We start from the raw sequence: 23519 nt of genomic DNA, 5'->3' as shown, positions 1-23519 counted from the left end.
AGAAATAGCCTCAGAAAAAAGTACGTCTCTTAAAAGAAGTGTATAAAGCGGGCAAGAATTGTGTGAACCAACACTGTAGGTGACCAGCGATAAAATGTTGGTTCTACTACGTTCGTTATTGTCAGTTATTAACCACTGTGTTATATCTATTATTTTACAGGTATTATGTGATTTTACTTTTGAGAAATATATGAGTTCTTAATGTACAAACCACCAGCGACAGACACAATTTTCTTCGTCTTATCGTCCATGATTTCTAACATATGAACTACTTTTGAAGTGTCAAAATGTACTAGAACAAATAAAATTCCTATAAAATGTCACACTATACAATGTGGTTGCAGCGAGACAGTCGCAATTCCTGAAATCTGTCGTCCATGGTCTCTGGCATGCTGAGGAGGACCGCAGTTCTTGGTTCATGGGTAAACCATGAAAATCCGCTGCATTACACCACACACAAACACACCCGGCCTGCAGGCAAATTGATGAGACCAGATCTCACAGGCAGAGCCTGCACATAAGTGGGAACCAAACAGCTTCAGATCGGCAGGCCCGATCCATTACAGATACCCGCAGAAATGGCCCATCATGGAAATCCACTCGCGTGGCCAGCTATTCATGAGCTACAGACAGCATGTTGATGAACTAATACCACAGTGATCAATCCATGCAACAGATGACTTGTTCAAACACTTTGAAAATCAATAATAATGAGGATAGGTAGCAACTCATTGCAAAGATGATTGCTAAGCTGCAGACAGAAATGTAGAAATGACAATCACACTCACAACTAAATTTTCAGCCACAGCTTTTGTCAGTAAATGGGAGCACACACACATTCACACACTCAGACATAACTCGTGCACACACGACTGCCGTCTCCGGCCACTGCGTCTACAGTCTCCGAGAATCAGATCAAAACAAAACAGCTCCTCATGCTTCATTGCCTCTCGTCGGCAGCTCGCAAGAAGTGGTGGCAGCACTGACTGCAAGCTGAGGAGAGTGGTAGGAAGGGGAGAAGCAGTAGGAATGAGGGAATAGGCAAGTGGCACACACACTAAGCTGCACCCACCCAGTGACGATGCATGACACCTCAGTAAACAAACCATTTCATCTACTGGGACAAAAATGAGATTTTTCCAGTGTTTCTTTTTTCTTTTTTTTCCAAAATTTCCTGATATGTCCCTGATTTCCCTGGCATCTTTGAATTTCCCTGATATTCCCTGATTTCCAGGACCTGTGGCAACCATGTATGAAAAAAAATGTACAGATGTAACAGAACTGACTTCCGGGACAGAGAGCACAGCTATTTATACAAACATCAAACATTCCAGAATATACAAACATTGCAAAAATTAGATATTTCAAGAACTTTTCAGAAATGTTAAATACTAAATAAAAAATAACTGGTACTGATCACGTCTGAAAAGGCAACCTGCAGCATGCCATCCAGCAATGCTAACCACTTACCATGCCACATACACCACAGCTCACAGCATTGCTTCCTCTCCTTGAGAAAGAGCGACCAACTGTTTCAGAAGTTCTCACTGGATCCATTACAGAAGCCCAGAGATAATTGCAGTATGTGATTCCATCATTGGCATTCCTTACAATGGCTGACCTAGTGTCCAATGGAATGGTAGAGTCATGGTCAGTGTTATCTGCCTCCAATACTGTCCGGCATCTTCAAGAATCCCAGATGACCAGATGTTGGAATGTCAAGCGAATACTTCATAACAGCTGGCTGTGGATGAGCTGGCATAACGAGCAACCATTTCTGCCCTGTTGGATCTCAGTTTCCTTACACAGTGCTATATTTATTTATTGAAATTCTCCTTTGGCCAGTTCCTCATCCTTGAGGTCTTTTATAATTTTCAGCAGTGGTGGATCTTCCATCTGTTCAGCATTAATGTCACTTAATGCTGCAATGACTGAGATATCATCCACAGATTCATAGAACGGCAGCTGGTGCCCTTGTGTTTGTGTTCACTTTTGTATACCAGAGTGACACCGTACTCCTGAAGCCTCACTGCCCATCTTATCAGTTGGATCCTTCAAGTCAGTAAGCCAGTATAAAGAACGTTGGCTGTAGTGTAGTTCATCTCCGATTTGGAGAGTACTTTGGAAGTATAAGCTATCACTTTTTCAGCAACTTCCTGAATTTGTACTAGAACTGCCCCTATTCTAAAATCACTAGTGTTGATATGAAGTTCTGTTCCGCAGTCTCAACATACAATTCCAAAACTGGAGAAGATGTAGCACCCACATAAGTACAAAGAAAAATTTTCTCACACCTCATTCCAGGAAAATTTGGCATCTCCCTGGAGTAATACTTACAAGGGACATGCCTTGGTACAGTAGGCGTTTATGAATCGCTGGAAATACAAGCACATTCCACGAAAATCCTTTCATCACAACCATACCGCAAAGTTGGAAAATTACAACTCCTTTTACGTTTTATGGATCAGAACAGACTCCATCACCATTCACTAGGAGCCACAAAATTTTTATTTACTGGATGTTAAAGAGTCAGTTTTTCAAACAGGCAGAGACCTGCAGTCTGAACACGCTTCCAAATGGTTGTCAGCAGCTTAGATGTTTTCCAAAGGTATTCAAAACTCAACAATGTTGTCCAGTTGGCAAAGGTACATCATCCATTTAACGTGTTGAAGCAGGCTGACCATCACATGTTCGAAGGTCACTTGAACATTACACTGTCCAAGCGCCATAACTTTCAACTCATACAGGCCATCAGGAGTTATGAAGACAGTCTTTTCCCAGTTAGCCTTGTCAGCCTCAATTTGCCAGTAGCCCGTCCACATTTCCATAGTTGAGACACACTTTGCTCCTTTCAAGCAGTCTACGGTGTCATTGATGTGCGGTAATGGATAAACATCTTTCTACATGAATTTTTGCAGTCATTAGTTGTTGATGCAGAAATACCATGCGCCATGTCACCTTTCTGCTTCAAAAGGGCAAGAAGAAAGACCCAAAGACTCTCCACTTTCTCCTGGATAATCCATTGTTCAGCCAGTGACATTCTGTATGAGCACTTGCTAACTGGTGGATGATTGACAGTGTTGGCACAGTATTTTACAACGAGCTATTTCTCTGCCTTTTCTTCACTCCAGATTTGCAAGCATCCAAAAACTGAAGCAGAATGGCTGTCACTTGCTGACATTATTTCTCAGTCAAGCCAGAGCCTACTGGCAGTTTGATAGTATCTTCCTCCCTTGCATTGTCTGTAGTGGTAGTGGAGCACGGTTCTTCATCAATGGCATTATTCTGCCCTTCCTGGACTGGTTCAGCTTTCCCTATGTATATAAGTTTAGGGATGAGTTGTGCTTGCTCATGACAATTAGCGATCCAAAGTCCTCCTTGACCACCTGCAATGCTTATGATCGTCACTGATAGGCAGACTTCTTTTGTAAGCCTGAGTAGCTCTTCCCTGTCAACAAAAGCTTTATATTTTAACTTTGCATCTACAGTGATGACTGGAACTCCTCTTGTTGGTGATGGAAGGACAATAACGTCTACAATGGCAAACAAACTCCCAGAGCAATCTTTATTATGTGCGTTTGTTGCAATAGCTTCATCTATCTCAAGCTCTGATCTTCCACAGTCAATGACTTCTTGTGATGCCTGCAAGAAGTCCCACCTGAGAATACCATTATGACTACATTTGTTAAAATTTGTGTTCTTTCACTAATAGTAATTCTTGCAATACATGTTCCTGTCAGCTGGATATATTTCCCATTTGTGACCTTCAGTACAATTGCTTGCGTATCATGGAAATAGTCTTCTTTGGCTGACGAAAATAAGCATTCGACACTAAAAACAGGAAAGAGTCAACTAATGCCTGGGCAGGTTGGCCACCGATTTACAGTCACCTTGGTGACTACCGTCCATGGAGGATTTGTATCTGTGGCAGCCTCACCTCCAGTTTTCTGAGGTGTACAGCTAGAAGAGTGTCTGGCACCTCTGCACAGCTACCAATTAACGGCTACAGCAAATTGGGGATCGACCTCATCCAGGATATAACAATGGACTTCATCCCACAGGTTGGCAATAATTACCTGCAGCTGACTGGCATCAATATGATTGTTGTAATGCTTGAGATCTTGTGGCATAATAATACCAAACAGTGTGTCCAGGACTTCCACAGTGAAAGCATACTGGTGTGTTGTTTTCCATCCTATAAATGTCTGCTCTTCTGCAGGGCACTGTACTTTACAGAGGGGTCGGTTTTATCTGCATTTGGCTGTCATTTGATGATTGCAAACATGACTGGGCTGGCCAGTCCATTCTTCATGGTATGTTTGGCTGGTAGCAGAGATTGATGTTAAAGATCAATACAACTTTTCTTCAACATTCTCTATTACATCCTGACATAGGGTTGACATTCATGGCTGCTATCTCTTGTATACTCAGTACAATGTTTCTGGCTGCCAAACACTGCAGTATCTGTATTCTTTATGTAACACTGTGATCTTGGGCTTTGTTCTTCAGCTTTTCTTCCACTAAACAGACTTGCTGCAGATTTTTGACAAACTTCTGTTTTTTTTCCCCGTTCAGCTCAGTATATGTCCTAGCTGTTGAGTTCCTATTTGTTGTTCTCAAACTACTGCTGGGCTGTGACATTCAAGAAAAAGTAAATGGTTGCCATGGCCTCCTACTTGCATTTGGAGACTGAGTCAAATACTTTTAGCTATTTTGTCAGGTCCTGACCAGCGTCTCTGGAAAATACTGACGCATACCCTAATACGCAGCTGACACTCTGCTGTTGTGTATACCAACTGTCTCCTGAATATAAAGGTCTCAGTAACGATGTACTACTTGTATTGTGGTTCCTGTCCATGTATGCTCTAGCTTTTACTTTGCCTACAGGGACCCAAGGTGATGTAGATATTTTGAAGTATCCAGCACCTCCGCACACTAATCCAAATCTGAAAGCTAGTTGTCAGTGAAATAAACAGTGTGCAGCTATTTATACAAACATTGAATATTCCAGAATGCTGCTATTTATATGAATACTAAATATTCCACAATATACAAACATTACACATGTACAATATTTAAAGAACTTTTCAGAAATGATACTACCTACCAAATAATTCCTGCCCATAAGGGTTGAACTGGCAACCTGCAGCAAACCATGCAGTGACAAACCACTATGCTACGGTGCATACAGCACAGTTCACAGCACTACTGTCTGACTCTGTCTCTCTGAAGTGAGCAAGAGTGCTGCTGCTCTTCATGTGGTCTAGAGTGGACTTGTGTTTGGATAGTGATTGTCATGCTTTCAAATTTACTGCATGATTAAAGTGACGGGCCTGTTAGCTGCACTCCACAAGCTGGTATGTTTCTTTATAGTGCTTCTGTTTGATGAGTGTGTGATTTCGACTAACCTAAGACCTATTTGGAACTGTGCTTAACCAACAATTGTGATACACTTGCAAAATGAAGTAGTCACACTTCATCTTAATTTCAATCAGGTACTATTGTTCATTAGTAAGGACAACTTAATCTCTTGTTAGAGAATGCTAATACTTGTTCAACAAATGCTTACTGAACTTAAAATGAGGTTACAATACGAGCAATGTGCTTTTAAGAGCAATGCCATTTTCGACTACAACGGTATCAAAATATACTCCATACACAGATATCCTTACATATGGGAATGGGTGGTAATCACAGTAGAGCATCAAAATGAATACAGTGTGTATTCCTATGCTTCATGCTTAACAATCCCTTAGTTTTTGCATTATCAAAGAACCTTTGAAGGTAGGTACATTGTCCCAATTAAAGATGGATTTCATTTTTCTTTTGTAATCCGATCTTCTTGCCACAGTTTTCCGCAGCTTTTAATTGGGTTTGTCATAGAATTCTTATAGAGAAACTGTGCTGCTATGACATAAGAGGAAAAGCTGTGTATATTATACAACCTTTGTTGAAAACAGGCAACAGTGTGTTAAAATAAAACATAAATCCGGTAATACAGAGAAAAATGTCTATTCTGATTTTCTGCAGAAAATATGGAATAGCTCAGAGTTCAGTACTAGGACGTCTGCTCTTTATCTTGTATGTAAATGACATTCCAATTGCAGCTAATGAGGAAGTTGTTACGCATGCCGACACAGTAAAGGATTTAGGAAAAGAGACCCAATGAGAACATGCTAATGGCAGGATGATATTTTAGAGAAAATAATCTATTGATTATCTAAAAAATCTACAAAATTTCAAACAATCCGAACTTGCAACTCAAATGATTTTATTCTGTTTGTTGGAGATGAAGACCTAGAAGAATTGGACAGTAATAAGTTTCTGGGAATATAGGTGGAGAAATTAGTGCCGTTGGAGAACTACCTCGATAAGATCTGTTTAAAAAGAAGTAGAAATATATTTATAGTGAAGAAAATCTCCTGTGCAGTGGTTACAGAAACCCTGCTAAAAATGTGCTATGGACTTATCTTTCTACATATGAGATCTGTTCAAAAAATTCCCGAACATTCATAATTTGGCACCAACGGTGTGTTGGAGTGAAATGAAGTTGGCATCCCTGCACATGCCTATGTTTAATGTGTAACTGCTGGAAGTGTCATTGTTTTATGTCTGTTAGTTATTGTTCAGTGTTGTATTGAGTAGAATGTAGTGTCACACAGTTTGCGAATTTTGAGTTAGCAGAGTTAGAGGAGCAACGCATCTGCATTGAGTTTTGGGTGAAACTCAAGAAAACCTTTACAGAAACACATCAACTGATTCTGGAAGCCTACGGTGATGAGTGCATAAGCTCCACTCAGTGCTACGAATGGTTCACTCAAGATGACCCTCATTCAGGACACCCTTGAATATTTACTGATGGCACTCCTGTCATGAATGTAAACAAAATTGTGCGTGCCAAACCAAAGACTGCTGTCCCAGAGATTGCAGAAATATGTAACATTTGAGTTGGAGCATGTCATGAAATCCTGACACAACATCTTGGAATACATCAAGTTGCTGCCAAGTTCGTCCTACTGTTCATGAGTCAAGACCAGAAAGACCATGATCTCACAATCTGTGAAGAGCATTTGGATCACCAAATGAGAATGAGATATTCCTTGAGAGAATCATTACTAGCAATCAATCTTCACAATGGGTTGGGGAAGGTTCTCCAAGACCAAAAGAAGCTTGACAGGTCAGTTCAAATGTCAAAGCCATGTTGATAGTTTTCTCTGACTTTGAAGGATTAGTTCATCATGAATTCGTGCCACAGAGACAAATGTTGATTGATGGTATTATCGGGACGTGTTGCGACACCTGCGAGAAAATGTGATAAGAAAACAGCCTGAAATGTGGCGAGACAATTCATGGCTCTTGCATCATGATAATGCACCTGCACATTCATCCCTGTTGGTGCGTGAGTAGAGCACAAGAAACAAAATTTCTGTGTTGCCTCATCCTCTGTACTCTCCAGACATGGCCCCTGCAGACTTACTTTTTATTTCCAAAGTTGAAAACCCTGTTGAAAGGATGAAGATTTGCAATGACAGACAAGATAAAACAAAATTTGAAGACAGTGCTTTGCATGATCCAGCAAAAGGTGTACCAAGACTCCTTCCACAAGCCGCAAATGGTGTTGGGAGCGGTGTATCAATTGTGGAGGAGAGTATTTCAAGGAAATCATGCACAACAAGTAAAAGACAATAATAACAATTTCATGGACAAAGTTCCAGAATTTTTTGGACATATCTCGTATATTGTACTGTATACCAACACGTGGAGGTGCAGCAGATGTTCATATTCAGAGAATTTCAAATCTTCAAAAGAAAGTTATCATATAAATAGTGAACTTAACACTACTGGAATCCTGGAAAAACAAATCTAATGAATTTCAAATATTAACAGTACCAAATTTGTACACATATGAGATGATACTTCTTTTAATAGTAAATTGTACAGCACTTCTAAACAGAGATTTTCATGACCATAAAACAGTAACTAGAGAAAATTATCATATCTGCACCAAAATGCTGAAAGTGAGAGAGAGAGACTATAGTAAGGCTGTGAGCTTATTTTATAACTTACTGCCAGTTAGCATAAACGAGCTGAGCACCTTCAAAAGAAAACTGACAGAACATATCATCTCTGGATGTCGGTACAAGATGTACAAATACTTGCAGGCAAATTCATAGAAAAAAAAAAGCAAATTTAAAATTGGGAACTGTTAAGCACTTTTTCTTCATGTGGTTATCAACTTCCTGAGGAGGAAACGAAGGAAGACCACCAGGTGTAATGCTGAAAACACAGAGGTAGAGAATTTATAAACTAAGTGGGAAACAGTGTTAGCAAATGTGTTTATTAGTGCAAATATGATTTAAAACTTATTTTCATCAGGTAGTATAAACATCTTAGTATTTTTCTGCAGTATGACATATAGATTGCCTTCTTTCCTTATGCCTTCAAGATTGTGTATAAATTAATGGGGACTGTTAGTGTTTATCATTACCGTATTTACTCGAATATAAGCCGCACTCGAATCTAAGCCGCACCTGAAAAATGAGACTCGAAATCAAGGAAAAAAAATTCCCGAATCTAAGCCGCACCTGAAATTTGAGACTCGAAATTCAAGGGGAGAGAAAAGTTTTAGGCCACACCTTCAAATCGAAACAAAGTTGGTCCATTGTAATATGAGACACAATTTAGGTTGAATGAAAGACGATACAGCTACAATAGTTTGGTTCGAGTCGTAAGCTTAGCAGTTAAGCTTTACCAGGTAGCCATTGCTATGCGTCAGGCGCTCCGTCCGTATTTATACGGGTACCCTTCCTTTTTCACGTGCTTCGTCTGGTTTGAATCGATTTCTTATTTTGCTTTGATCTGATAAGTGCCGTTTTCTTTGTTATAGGTGTTTACGTCACTCTAAGCTGAAAATGCATTACTGTACTGCGTCATGCATTGTTTGTCGCATTCTGATAGTGCGTGTTTACGGCCTGTCGCCGCCCGCGGCATGGCTTGCTTTTGTGCGCGCTACCGCCGCTTACGATTAAAAAAAGAGGAATTGTCTCATTAGCGAAACAATGGCAAGCGACTGCTAATTGTTGTTACTTACACTGCTGCTTTCTTTGATAATGATCAACAAGAACCAAATAATAGACTGCGTATGATAGAACATGTTCTGAAAGAGAGTTAGGCGAAAATTTTTCTCCGTTTGAAAATCTTTGCGGCCGCTTCTTTAGTACACAGAAATTAGCCATTTTAGATTTAAAAATCTAGTCAGTTGCCGTGCTTCATTTCTGACTGTATTACTATTAGGCATAAAAATAATACGAGTATAAACAGTACACGATACGTATTTTCTTCCGCGTTTGCTGCTGTCTCACTCTAGTTTCGTAGTTTATTAGGCAGACAGGATTTAAATGAGATAGCAACAAACACGAAAGAATACATGGCAAAATGTTTATATTCGTATTATTCTTATGGTGAAGAGAATACTGCATGTGATTCACATTTCATCAGGTTCCTATTAGCAACAGTCTTGCCAGTCGAATTTTCGTAGTACATTGAAATTCTGCTACTTTCGAAGATGAATAATACGGAATTTGTATTTACTTCGTTGGATAATGTATGAAAATGCAGTGGTCGAAACTCGGGGCGGAGAAAAAAAATAAAGCTCGTGTTCCACCTTTTTTTTAAATTTATTTACTGACGCAGAGGTTTTGGCGCCAGTATTTATCTCGTTGCCTATAAAGCATGCCTGTGTAGCGCTGAACGAGGTAAAATTTCATAGAGTGGCTGAGATACTAGTTACAGCGCTCCTAGCGGCAACCAACGCTAACTCGGCCGCCATGTTCTCCTTAGTCAAAACATTAGGAAAGCGTTACTGTTGTTTGTGTTGGAAGTTTGTCAGCTGTTGTGATATTACTGCAATATTTAACTTTTCTAGTTGACTTTTTTGCTACAAAATATAAAGTCAACATGCCTGCAGTGTGTTCAGCGTTCAACTGCACAAATCGCAGCGATAAAACAACAAATATTTCATATTATAAGTAAGTATATTAGTACCAAAATACGACACACGTTATTTAATGTTTATTAAAGAGTCATTTGCATTGGAACTGTAATTATGCTTAAGACAAATGCAGGAAGTAATTTATTTATCGTTGATTACAGATTTCCTTTAAAAGATAAGGAAATTACAAAAAGATGGGTTATAAATATGAAGCGAGAAAATTGGTTTCCTACTACAGCTAGTTCCCTCTGTTCAGCTCATTTTGAAGAGAAATATATGTACCACACAAATGTCCAGAGGCGCCTTTTGTCAAAACCAGTACCTACTGTCTTTAACTTTCCACCACATTTACAAAAGCAAGATAAAGTATTACGACCACAACCCAAAAAGCGATATTTCGACAATTTGCAAGATAGTGCTATTACAGTGACATCATTAGCACAAAGTAAGTCAGTAATTTAATTTTACTCTGTGTTCTTATTACTTTGAATTACATACTTTCTATTATAATCTTATGGTGTAACTCTGTTATAAACTTATGATGTAACTACATTCTTTCAGTGCCTGTCGGACCCACATCTGTTTCTGCTGACCACAATTACTGTCTACCAAGCCCTAAGAAGTTGAAAACACAATATAACAGAGTACAAGCAGAGAATGTGCGACTAAAGAAGTGGATAAAGCAAATGAAGCAACTTAGTGTACGACACAAAAGAAGAATAGTGCAGTTACAAACTTTAGTTGCTGGTTTGAGAAGAAGGCTATGTAGTTCAGTTTCTGATATGTTAAACAGTGAACATGTAGTTGGTTTGTTGAAGGAACTATTGGAACTTCAGTGCAGTTCTAAAGTATGCCATTATTCTCAGCAAATAAGGAAATTTGCCCTGACCTTACACTTTTATTCTGCCAAGGCATACAGCTACTTACGAAAATTTGTGAAATTACCCCACCCAAGAACGCTTCGACTTTGTTATTGAATTACTATGCTTGTGTTAACTACTTGTAACACATATTTCAAATAAATTCTCGTTCACAGTGTACTGGTTTTTGAGGCTTTGACTGTTTACTTTGAAATAGCGACAAAAAATCGCATTTCTGCGCCCGTTACTGTTTCTAATAGTTAACCACAGCATGTTTAGAAGTTTCACCGTAATATTCTGGTGGTACCTGCTCTAATTGCATTAATTTATGGGCAACAAGTAACGTTATAGTGGATGGACAGACTTATTTGAGTTGTCTTGTAGTGTTATCTACATCGAAAAGTTTAGCCATATTTCGACAAAAACATCCCTTTTTGCTGTCAGTGTACACTGAAATCACTGCTGTCTATTGCTTGTTTTAGAAAAAATAAAGCTAGTATGGGCTATTTCAAGTAAGTCAAACGCAGTTACAAGGGGGCGGGACACAGCAGACGAATGCCTTGACTAAAGAAAACATGGCGGCCAGAACTTCAATTTGCTTCAAACATGGCGGACCTATAGCCACTCTATGAAATTTTAACTCGTTGGTAGCGCTACATATATTCGATGGCAGAAGTTAGTTGTGGCGGCACCTACCAACATTTTTCAGAACTTCCGCTTCTAAGCCGATTCTAAGCCGCAGGCGGTTTTTTGGATTACAAAAACCGGAAAAAAAGTGCGGCTTAGATTCGAGTAAATACGGTATTACATATCACTGAAACAATTTTGTTTCTCTGTGTTTTGGCTGCATCTACAACATCTTGTTGCTACCAATTATATGTTAGCATTATTATTACTGAAAAATGTTGTTTTCTGTATCAAAGATAAATTTGTATGCTATTTTGTTTATTCTGTAAAAAAAAAACTTGTAATATATATATGATATATCTAATATCACTGTAAACTTTTATGTATGGACAAAATACACAAAACTTTTTTTTTTTACTCTGTTGGAACAGAAGATCTGCACCATATTCACTAGTAATTGTTTCACTTGTTACAGCATAAACAGCACTGAGAAACCTACCTGCTTCCCAAACAATAATGACAAGTGAAACTGACCTAATAACTTCTTCTGGTACACAGCCTCCATCTTCAATACAATTTATATCAACACCTTTTTTGACACACAGATGTGAACCCAAGTGTCACCCACAGTAACAAATTAGTGCAAAAAATCGGCTGGATGCTTCTTGAAATGACTGTTCTATGTAATTTAGATGATAGGCAGAAATCAAGAGATGAAAGTAAGCTACCACCTTTAAAATTATCCTGCCTGTCAATGGAAAAAAAATACTTCATACAAAAAATAAAATGATAGACAATTAAAGTAAAACAAAACAGAAAAACATTAAACACTAAGTCAATGTAACCAGTGAGCAAATGAAACTGAATTCCCAGGCGATCACCATGAAACAAAATGATAACATGTTGAAATCATTTGCCATCAAATTCAATAAGTTCTCCCTCAGAGTGGCAGAAATCATTGCACTGTTAGCAACATATCACGAACTAATGCACTGAATTTGGTTGGCTACAAACAGCATATTACTTTGACAGAAATGAAACAGTGAAAAGACGAATAAAGAACCATCTGTTGTGACCTATTAGAGTATGACTGTTTTCTGGTGTATCTATTTTCTTGAATTGAAACACAGATCTCATCGGAGTTGATAAACTAAATGACAGTGTACAAACAGTTTACCATAGATGTGTACTTTCTCTCTGTTAGAAGATGAAAATGGTAGTTTTCATGTGTAGCCTCTTGAGGAGTGCACTCTCTGAGGCGTATAATTTCTTTTTATCATTTGTTGTAAATTCAGTGTTTATAGCTGAATTGGATGAGCTCTCTTTGTCTTCCTGCTTGGTAGGTATGCAAGAGAGAGGGCAACACAGATGAGGACCAATTATGACATTTACGTGTACTTGCATGCATTGTGGAGAAGTATATGTTGCTCAGTCAGGCAGAGCTATGTCAGTCACGTTATCAGAATATGAGAGAAGCTGGAAACTAGGAAAGACAGAGTCAACAATGTGGAAGCTGTTTCAACAGATAAACATCCATGCAATGTAGACTGTTTTACATACTGATAAGAAAGGCAGAAATACGACACTACTGGAAATACTTGGACCCAATACACATGTGACATATTATAGTACATAATACATGGTCAGCACCTTAAATGACCAAACACAATTTCCTTCTCTTAAATTATGTTTCAGATATGCAAGTGTTAGATTAAAATAGCAAACTCAACTTTATTTTTCATCTTTTGTTAAATGTAATGATTACCACACAATACAAGAACTTGACTTTTCATTAATTTGTTGAATTTATGAACAACAATAAAAAAGTAATATTTAGGTTTACAATCACACTTTGACCCATCATTTTAGATATCTTTTGTAAGTAATGCTTGTGTAAGCAACAAATCATTTACCTGTGGTTACAACATACACTTGTCACCTGACACGGGCTTAAGAAGCCAAATGCTGGTTTATAATCAAATAAATAACATTTTACAGAACATCAGGTGTTTCCTTTTTAAAGTCATTGTCATGTGTCCGCGCAACCATAACATCCAGTTTATTGTTGCTTAAACATATATTTCAGTTAAAATAGTGTGTTGCTGTTAACAGTAGTCAGGAGCCAAGGTTACATACAAGAGCCTCCCTCCCCATTGAAATGGAACAGACTGATACATATTATAATACATGGTCAGCACCTTACACGCAGGCAGAAACAGTTCAGAGTACAGCGTTCCGCTTGTGAGTTGTAACGGACTTCTACTAACAAGAAACAAATTATAGTTTTATTTACTGTGTGCATTTCAGATTAAAATCTTAAATTTCTTGAGTGCTTTGTCTTTGCTAGCCACAGTTTTGCATTTAATTACTGAGTATCATATATTTCTGCCATTTGTTTTGCATCAGTCAGCAGCTCTCATACAGGGAGCAGCCCTTCAGAGCACAGTGTTTCATTTCTGAGTTCCAAGTTTTAAATCACAGTTTATTCTATTGTTTCTGTGACGTTGGTATAGATAGTGACTATGATTGCACGTTCAGATACAAGCTGAGTTGGCGACCCTTCAGCTGTAGCTCTAGGCGGTGCCGATTTTGCTCGTGCCACTTGAGGATGTTACCAATGGGCACCGCTGTGGTGGGCTGGACATGGAGATGTGAGGTATGTCCAGCGCGACCCTCATGTCCCCAAACCAGTCCACTAGTGTGACCACCCTGAGCACTGCTCGCATTGAGGATAATCCTTCACCTGTAGTCGAGTGAGAGGTTGTTTCAAGGTGTGGGAGGCAGTTAAAGATTTTCCGGGAGGCTGATCGAAGTGCCTCCAGGTTTATCCAACAAGCAAGTTTCAGGCACTATCTCTGTCTGACAAGAGACCCTGAGGCAGATGCAGTTGCTCTCCTGTTTTGGAGGAAACCTCTCAATTCAAAAGATCTCGGCATTCACAGTGGGTGGGTTTAATGGTACTTGGGAGCTCCGACGTCAGGCACATAATGGGGGCTTTTAGGAATATGGCTGCCAAGGAGGGATAGAAGTGTGTACACTGGTAGGAGTCATTCCAGAAGTAGAATGAGAGCTTCCAGATGCCATGAAGTCCACAGGGTACAGCCAACGGCAGGTGGTGGCACATGTTAGTACTAACAATGTGTGTCACTTTGTTTCAGATGAGATTCTCTCTGGTTTTAGGTGGCTAGCTGAAGTGGTACAGACTGTCACACAAAAGCTGATCTCACTGACCGACTGTGGACCTTTGGTACAAAGTCGAATGGAGGGTCTGAATCATAGGCTTAGATGCTTCTGCCACCGTGTAAGTTGCAGATTTCTCAAATTGCACCATAGTGTGGTGGAGTTTCATGTTCCGATTAATAGGGCAGGTGTCCACTACACACAGGAGGTGGCTACATGGGTAGCAGGGGTCGTGTGGAATGGGCTGCACAGTTTTTTAGATTACACGGTCTTGAGAAAGTGCAGAAAGTGGTTCAGTTTTGAAGGGTGCAGGATGAACACATGAAGAGGGTACACATGGTAACAATCAGTGTTGTAGCTGTTCACTGTTGTAGCTGTGTTGTAAAAGAACCTGAGTTCCTAGTGCTAACAGAAAGCACTGACATTCAAATCGTTATATGTATCAAAACTGGCAAAAGTCGGACATTAAGTTAAGCCAAAATTTTTACAAAGGACCTAACAGTGTTGTGGCGCATCTTTGTTGCTGTTAGAAGTAGGTTATCTCATAGCGAAATTGATGTATGGGTTAGTGTGGGCAGAGGCTATACTTGACAGCCAGAATAATCTATGAATGGTTTCCTTTATCAACCCCCCCCCCCCCCTCCCAAACTCAGATGACACAGCTGCTGAACAGTTCAAAGACAACTTGAGTCTCATCACAAACTGGTACCGCTACTCATATGAATATAGCTGGTGGTGACCTCAATATATCCTTGAGTAGTTGGTGAAAATACACATTCAAAGCCTGTGGTAGATATAAAACATCATCAGAAATTGTACTAAATACTTTCTGCAAAAATGAATTTGAGCAATTTGCTCAGGAGCCCACTTGAAGAGTAAATGGTTGTGAAAACATACTTGACCTCTTAGCAACAAATAATCCTGATCAAATAGGGAGCATCACGACAGACAAAGGAGTTAGTGACCTGACCACAAGGTCATTGTAGCAAGACTTAATACTGCAACATCTAAATCCACCAAAAGTAAATGCAAAATATCTGTTTAATAACATGAAAACTAAGAAGTAGATATCTTAGGTGTAGCGAAACAGCCTAAAGCACTTAATAAAAGCAAGTCTTCCAGTCCATATTAAATACCAAAAAGGTTCCTTCAGGATTTGTTGATACAATAGCCCCACACTTAGCAAATATATATGACCACTCATTTCACAAAAGATCCATACCGAAATACTGGAAAGTCGCACAGGTCATACCAGTACCCAAGCAAGGTGAGAAATTTGCTGAATTGCAGGCCCATAGCACTAACATTCATTAGCAGTCGGATTTTGGAACATATACTGAGTCGGAACATTATGAATTATCTCGAAGGTAACAGTCTATTGGCACACAGACATCACGGATTCAGAAAGTGTCATTCTTGTGAGACACAACTAGTTCATTATTCGCATGAAGTAATGAGTGTTATTGACAGGGTATCTCGAATTGACGCCATGTTTCTAGATATCCAAAAGGGTTTTTAAACCATTTCTCACTAGAGATTTCTAATCAAATTGCATGCCTATGGAGTATCACTTCAGCTATGCGACTGGATCTGAGATTTTCTCTCAGAAAGGTCATAGTAATCGATGGAAAATCGAGTAAAACAGAAGTGATATCCAATGTTCCCCAAGGGACTGTTTAGGCCCTCTGCTGTTACTAATCTACATAAATGATTTAGGAGATAATCTGAACAGTCCTCTTAGATTGGTATGCAACGCAACAGCCACTGACACTATAAATGCACATTTACCACTAGTGCAGATAGTAAAGAACTATGAAGACTGTAAACATAGTATAAAATTTATAAGTCCTATACATTAGACTAAATATATTTCTTGTTTCGTACAACCACAGATTCACCAACAACACAGCCAAAGGTGAAAAATTAAATAGTTATAGATGCGCAAAATTGTAATCTAGCATTTACACACTTTGACATTAATTCTTTCATGCAATACCTAAAACTATTCAGATGACACATAAAAATCCTAGGACTGGCGGAGGACCGAACCAGAGCCCTTTGGAATCATAGGCTGGCACTTTGCCAATGATTACCTGTTACGTCATGACATCTTAATTCATGTAAAAGGGTATTGTGATTTTGACAGCTTACAGAATATACCAATAGCCAGTAATTTACTGTCTTGCTGTAAGTGTAAATATCCTTCCCAACATTAGAAACACATAGACTTCCAAACTGGGGTTTTTCAAAATATTATTTGTAGTGAGAAGGTTAAGAAGCCACTTGCACATTACCATTTCTAAAATTGTCAAGAAGATTGACAAAGGTGAAACTGAATGGAAGTTTGACAGTTTTTATTTATTTTGTTACCTTTCTTATACAGAGATTTAACCTCAGCATATTTCAGCCAGCAGTGAAATTTTCCAGTGATAAAAAAATATGTTGCTGTATTCCAGGTGCTTGCTGTCATGCAATGTTACACCTTGTAAACAGTTCTGGAGCCACTGGCTACCACTGACTGGAGGTCGGCTGACTCTGCTCACATTTATGAGAGCTGAGGGGCCATCACCTGACACAGTGTTGTGAGGCAGTTGGAATGTCCAGCTAAACAAGGTTGATCCATGCAGAGCCAATTGGGCGAGAGATTGCTCCCTGCAGAGCCATGTGGGTGAGAAGTGCTGACACCGACACAGCTACATGAGTCCGCCCTGAACAGATGCTCATTTCTCCCTGTCTGATGCCCATCTCCTGTGGGTGCGCAATCACTATGTGTGTCTAAAAGAAAGTCAAAAAACTGTATCCAACACCACTGTCTGCCTCCTTTTTCTATACCTGCTCACACTGACCGACATCCCTTAGAACTGGTTAGTCACATAGTTTGGTATGTTGACAAAAACAGAAGAATACTCTTCAATTAGCTTTGTTGAAATTTTATCCCAGCAATTATAACCTTTGATTTTAAAGATTTTATGGTGCACTTTACACTTCTCATGGTGTATACGAATGTTGGTCGGTTGCTCGGTCGGTCGGTCGGTCAGTCTCTCTCTCTCTCTCTCTCTCTCACACACACACACACACACACACACACACACACACATGTACACGAGAGAGAGAGAGAGAGAGAGAGAGAGAGAGAGAGAGAGAGAGAGAGAGAGAGAGAGGGGGGGGGGGGGGAGGAGGAGAGTGGAAGAGATGGAGAGAGGAGGGGAGAGGGGGAGGAGGGGAGAGGGGGGAGAGATGGGGTGGGGGCGAGATGGGGGGAGGGGGAGAGGGGGGATAGGGGGGTAGGGGGAGAGGAGGGGAGAGGGGGAGAGGATGGGAGAGGGGGCGAGGGGGAGGGGGGAAAGGGGGGAGAGGGTGCGCAGGAGTTCCAGGAACACATTATTCATCAACAGCATAAATGACAAAGGTTTGCAGACTAAATGAGGAGAAATTTTATTTTGACTGCTTACCACTGACTGAACTGCTGCCTCACTTGAATCTGGTGCACAAGCTTCCCCTGTATCACATACAATAACTTCCTGTTCATTTTCTGGGCATGTATCATCAAACTGGGGCAAATGGTTGCTCACCTACAGACATTGGATAGGATATTATTTATTTATTAAAGTTCAAATTTAAATAGTTCAAAGAGAAATTCAAACAACTAATTTAAATAAGGATACAATTTTTTATGTGAGAAACTAAACTTATCTGCTTGGAATATACTGATTGGGATAGTAATTGACAAGCAGCAATTAATGCAAAATGCAGATGTCATAGAATATTCATGACCACACTATCACCCTTTACACTCATGAAAAAATTGAGTAACACGTGAATTATTTAACTACAGCAATATAATGAAGCTAATGGGACAAATTAGATGACAATTAGAGTAACAACACTGCTCCAAAACAAACATTAATCCAAAAACTAAGCACATGAAATTCTTCACATTCAAGACAACCAAAAAATATAAAAATGAAAACCATTGGTATTGTAAATTTTGCTTGACCTATACAGCTCAAACTGAGACCATGATACCAGTAACCCACACACAACTTGAAAACCCAGCTCAGTACTGCAAAGTTTCCTTTATACCTAAATAGCTAAAATAAGCCCCTCAATACCAGGAATCCACTCACAGCTTGAAAACTCAATATTATAAATTTCCTTTGACTTAGACAGCTTAACATGAAGCTTTTGATACGAGGAACCCACACACAAATTGAAAATACCAGTACCGCAAATTTCTTTATCTATGTAACTCCTACTAAGCCTCCAATATCACAAACCAATACACAACTCAAAAATCCAAAATCACAACTTTTTGCTCGATCTATACAGCAACTACAATGATACTAGCTGTACCAAAAATCAACACACTCAAACAGTCAAATCCATAGTCCAAACCTTCAGTTACCCTCTACATCTAAACCAAAGTGTACAGTTCAACAAATCAAAACTCACTCATGTAACTAACATCAAAAACGTAGCCTACCCAATGATGGTAAACAAATATCTGTGACAGCTACCAACCACAATCTAACACAACTACCAAACACTAACAAGAAAACCCCAAGATCCATGAAAATTTGCATCACCAATTTCAATATTCACCAACAACTATAGCCTAAACATAAACACACATATGACATAGCTACTATAAAAACAAATAAAACCACAAAAAAAACCACTTCCAAACAAAAGCCACATAAATTTTGACTGATCAACACACACTCCCACACACAATCTCAAAAACAAAGTAATCTACTATCAGTCCAAGTAGCTGTAGGAGCTTGATCGTAGAAAATGTGTTTGCCTGTTGCAACGTGCAACAACCTACTTATAAATTTCTGTCACATCAAAAAAAAAAAATCAAAGTAACTCACTAACAGACCACCACAAACTCTTACAAAAATACCCTGACACAGTCACCACACAATGTCACATGACTCTTAATATACACTGGACTCATATTCGGAAGGATGACAGTTCAAACCCATTTCTGGCCATCCTGATTTTGGTTTTCCATGATTTCTCTAAATCACTTCAGCCTCTCTGGGATGGTTTCTTTGAAAGGGCATGGCAGACTCCTTCCCTAATCCAATGGGACCAATGACCTCACTCTTGGGTCACCCCCCCCCCCTCTCCAAATCAACCAACCAACTCACTCTTAATTTACCTTACAAAGAAGTTCAAACCTAAATATCCACCACTTGAATGCATCACATTACAAGACACCATCCACAAATACGACCCGACTCAGAAACACTGTGTCACCATGACTTCACAACACACTGAATCATGGGTCAACGCAGATGGATAGAATCACAACTTTCGCTAGACTCCCTTTAACGTAGGGTCTACTCCAATTTTATGTTTGGCTGACGCTACAAAACCATACGAGACAACTGATTTGTTGCTCACTTGTACCGTTACGTATCCATCAGTTTATGAAATAGAACCATGTGGTCGTTTTATACAAAAATTAAACATTGTAATCATAATTGTTTTTATTTTTCACAGTGCTGTTCAAAGGAAGGTTTTATCTTCAGGGCACACCCTTTCAATTGCTTCATGTTGTTCAAAATGAATGGTGGCCAAATCTACGAACATTATCCTGTGATCATTCATGTAGTGGGCCACCATTTTTTGTAAGAATATGAAGCATGTATTGGCATATATGAACATACAACTATTTGTAGTATGTCTTAAAGACTACTCATATGAAATAGGCCTAACAATATTCACAGTGTGCCACTGAAGACTTCGCCTGATACTGGTCCAGCATAGGCTTTTTTTTTTAAAAAAAAACAGGCAAAACTCATGAAAGAAGTTTCATTACTCAGTTTAAAATGAAGTAAAATAAAAAAACACAGTATACACAGTCTTCCCAAAGGCCACTACAGAGCTGCTATATACATTGTGATTTTGCAGTTTCGAGTTGACAGTGACTAAAAAGAAGTCCATGCTGCCCACAACCACAAGTCACCTAACTTTCAACCATTCCTTTATTTCCTGCAGCACCCAGTGAAACTGCTACATTGCAGTGGACTCATCAGCAGAAATAGTGCTGTTTTTGGTCAACTGAAGTGCTACTACCATACAAGGATGTGTTTAAATGATTTGAATGAGTTAACATGAACAGAGGAACCACTCTGCCTAAAGTAATTCACCCCTGGAATTATCTGAAACTTAACCTCATAAACGGAAATAAACATGTTGTTATGATGTACAGTATAGTAAATAAAACAAGTTACAATGAGCGTAAATTTAAACAGATCTTATAATAAATAACAGGATACAGAATAAAATAAACATACTTACTTCCATAAGCCCTCTAATTCTTAATTCTTCTGCTACTTTCAAAACTGAACTGAAGCGCTCAGCAGTCACACTTAATTCTCCTCTGTAAACGAATTCTATGACTGACTGGATGTCTTCCACACACATTTCGCTGAGGATTATGATCGGATGGGCATCTTCCACTCCTGAGAGAAGCTCCTAATGAAAAACAGTACAATTCAGTGAGCTTTCACGGTCAACGAACTTATATGTGGACCTAATGTAGGGGCTAATATCTTACATGAAAATATGGGCTGCAGGCCGAAAGAACAATCCTGTGTGCATATATCTTCTGCCCTTCAGCACACAACGTGACATCAACCAGTGATTGAGCTTGCAGTAAATGTAAGAACACTTCTGCCAGATGATCTTGATAATTGTTCCACTTTAGGCAATAATGTTCGGGTTTTGCGCACATTTTCGAAATTATTGTGGAAGTCGCTGCATTGTAAACACCATTGCATCTAAATTGACATTTACCAAGTCACGTTTCTCAAACATTGATCTTAAGATGCGCTCTTAAGTGGTGCTGGTAATATTTTCTTTGAGAAGAAACATATTTTGATAAATCTGTCGCTATGTGACAAACAAGCAGGCCCCGGCAGTCGGTTTAGCTCTTGTCACTGTGAGGAAAGACAAGAGTGGGAAGGGAGTTGAATTAAGGTAGTTGGCTCATATTACGCCTTAATGAACTTCGCCAACAATCACAGATCCGGAATGTATTCAAATGTGAAGGGCGACAGGAAATATACACTGACAATAGCATAAACATTTTCCAAATAACTCAGACCACCCCTTGGCACAAGCTTGTAATTCGGAGCTTACTCATGTGTCTTCAGTTGCTCGTCCATTTTACGACACTTTTTTTATTTTCCAGAAGCGATGTAGCCGTGTGCTTATTTACTTATCGATTCAAAAAGCGAATACACATATCTCAAGTCCCTAAACACAAATATTTATTTATAAATCGCGCTGAAACTCAATAAACTATAGGAACGATGGTTAAAATAATTGCTTCAAAGATGGTCGACATGTTTTGCAAGAAGGAACGACCATGACTTGAACCGTCTGTGGAAGTAAGTTCTGTTGTTTCACATTTGTAATTTGAAAGAATAAAGACGTGATTGCAGTGACATAAGCATGTTTGATCACACTGCTCGACAAAACGAGACTGGCACAAAACGACAGAAATTTTGTATTACGATACTGTGTTAGTTTCTTAAAATGTGGTGGAAGGACTCTGGAATTCAGGAGAAATCGTTGCTTTGTTTTACATTGGATTTCCGTAAAGGAAGCTTATCGTGCTAGTGAAAGATTAGTTAATGTACCACGTGTGTGTGTGTGTGTATATATATATATATATATATATATATATAAAAAAAAACCTTCGAAGTCCTTGTAATGCATTATCGAATGCTATGGCGGTGGTGTATGTGTGCGACTGAAGCATTATCAAACTGTCTCAGGTTGTGGGTTACATTACTCGCTCAATTCTTGTCATTATTCTGGTAGTCTTTTTTCCCTTTGATATTGGCTTTCCGTTACACTGCTAGACTATTTGTCATTTCTTCTAAGGTCAGTAAGAGCTTCTCATAACCAGTCTCCGCGCTCTGATTCGTTCAGTTAAGACACGCCAGATAATCAGCTGAGAAATGTAGAACATCACGAATGGTTGTTTCTCCTTCGAGCGTTTTATTCAGAGTTGTCGTTCTGCGTTATACTGGATATGGTGTTTACATTTATTGGCAGACATATGCAGTAAAGTTTTGGTCAACTACAGCTTATCTTCGTATGCTGAAGAGATGCAATGTAGTAATCAAGCAATAACTTCTTATTTTTTCTCAAGCTCGAACACCAATCAACTCAAAACTCAAGTCAATGCAAAGAATACTAATAAAAATGAAAGAGTAAAGCAGATCACCTGTGCGCTCGTCGCCGCAGAATAATGCCGCGATTCTTGTGCATTCATAGGTTTTCTTCTGGCGACTCCCATAAAGTTACTGTAATGTTCGGTTCAAGAGTAATTGTTAAACATGTGAGCAGGCCGTAAGTATAGCTAACACTGAATAAGTGTTCAAGCACTTTTTGTAGTTTTATTCCGTGGGGTGGTGCAGCGGGGGGGTGGGGGGGGGGGGTCGAAAGTCGCTTCTGGTTTCGTATGTGTTATGTGTTGAGTTGAGCGAAAAGGAAATGGAAGGAAGACATAAAGATGGTCAAGTAATTTCAGTAACCAGTAACACCATTAACAAAGAGAGATTTGAAAGTGCTGGTATTTCTGTAGTCTGTCAATAACTAGGCTTCTACATCTACCTACATACTCCGCAATCCACCATATGGTGCGTGGCGGAGGGTACCTCGTACCACAACTAGCATCTTCTCTCCCTGTTCCACTCCCAAACAGAACAAGGGAAAAATGACTGCCTATATGCCATTGTACGAGCCCTAATCTCTCTTACCTTTGTGGTCTTTCCGCGAAATGTAAGTTGGCGGCAGTAAAATTGTACTGCAGTCAGCCTCAAATGCTGGTTCTC

At 39.3% G+C, this 23519-nt stretch overlaps 1 protein-coding gene across 1 annotated transcript in view; it reads right to left on the bottom strand.

The window, feature by feature from the left end:
* The window catches only part of LOC126480772 (protein bric-a-brac 2-like), a 130881-nt gene extending 108615 nt beyond the window's left edge, over positions 1-22266 (bottom strand). The window contains exons 1-3 of the mRNA XM_050104072.1: positions 21230-22266; positions 20971-21147; positions 18111-18230 (exon numbers count right to left, since the gene is read on the bottom strand). Coding sequence (XP_049960029.1) covers positions 18111-18230; positions 20971-21147; positions 21230-21406 — 474 coding nt within the window. The 5' untranslated portion in view covers positions 21407-22266. The remainder of the gene's footprint in view (positions 1-18110; positions 18231-20970; positions 21148-21229) is intronic.
* Positions 22267-23519: the final 1253 nt, after the last annotated feature.

This window comes from Schistocerca serialis, chromosome 5 (assembly GCF_023864345.2).
Source record: "Schistocerca serialis cubense isolate TAMUIC-IGC-003099 chromosome 5, iqSchSeri2.2, whole genome shotgun sequence".
Lineage (NCBI taxonomy): Eukaryota > Metazoa > Arthropoda > Insecta > Orthoptera > Acrididae > Schistocerca > Schistocerca serialis.
The sequence above is the reverse complement of the archived record's forward strand: the minus strand, read 5'-3'. Positions and strand labels throughout refer to the sequence as shown.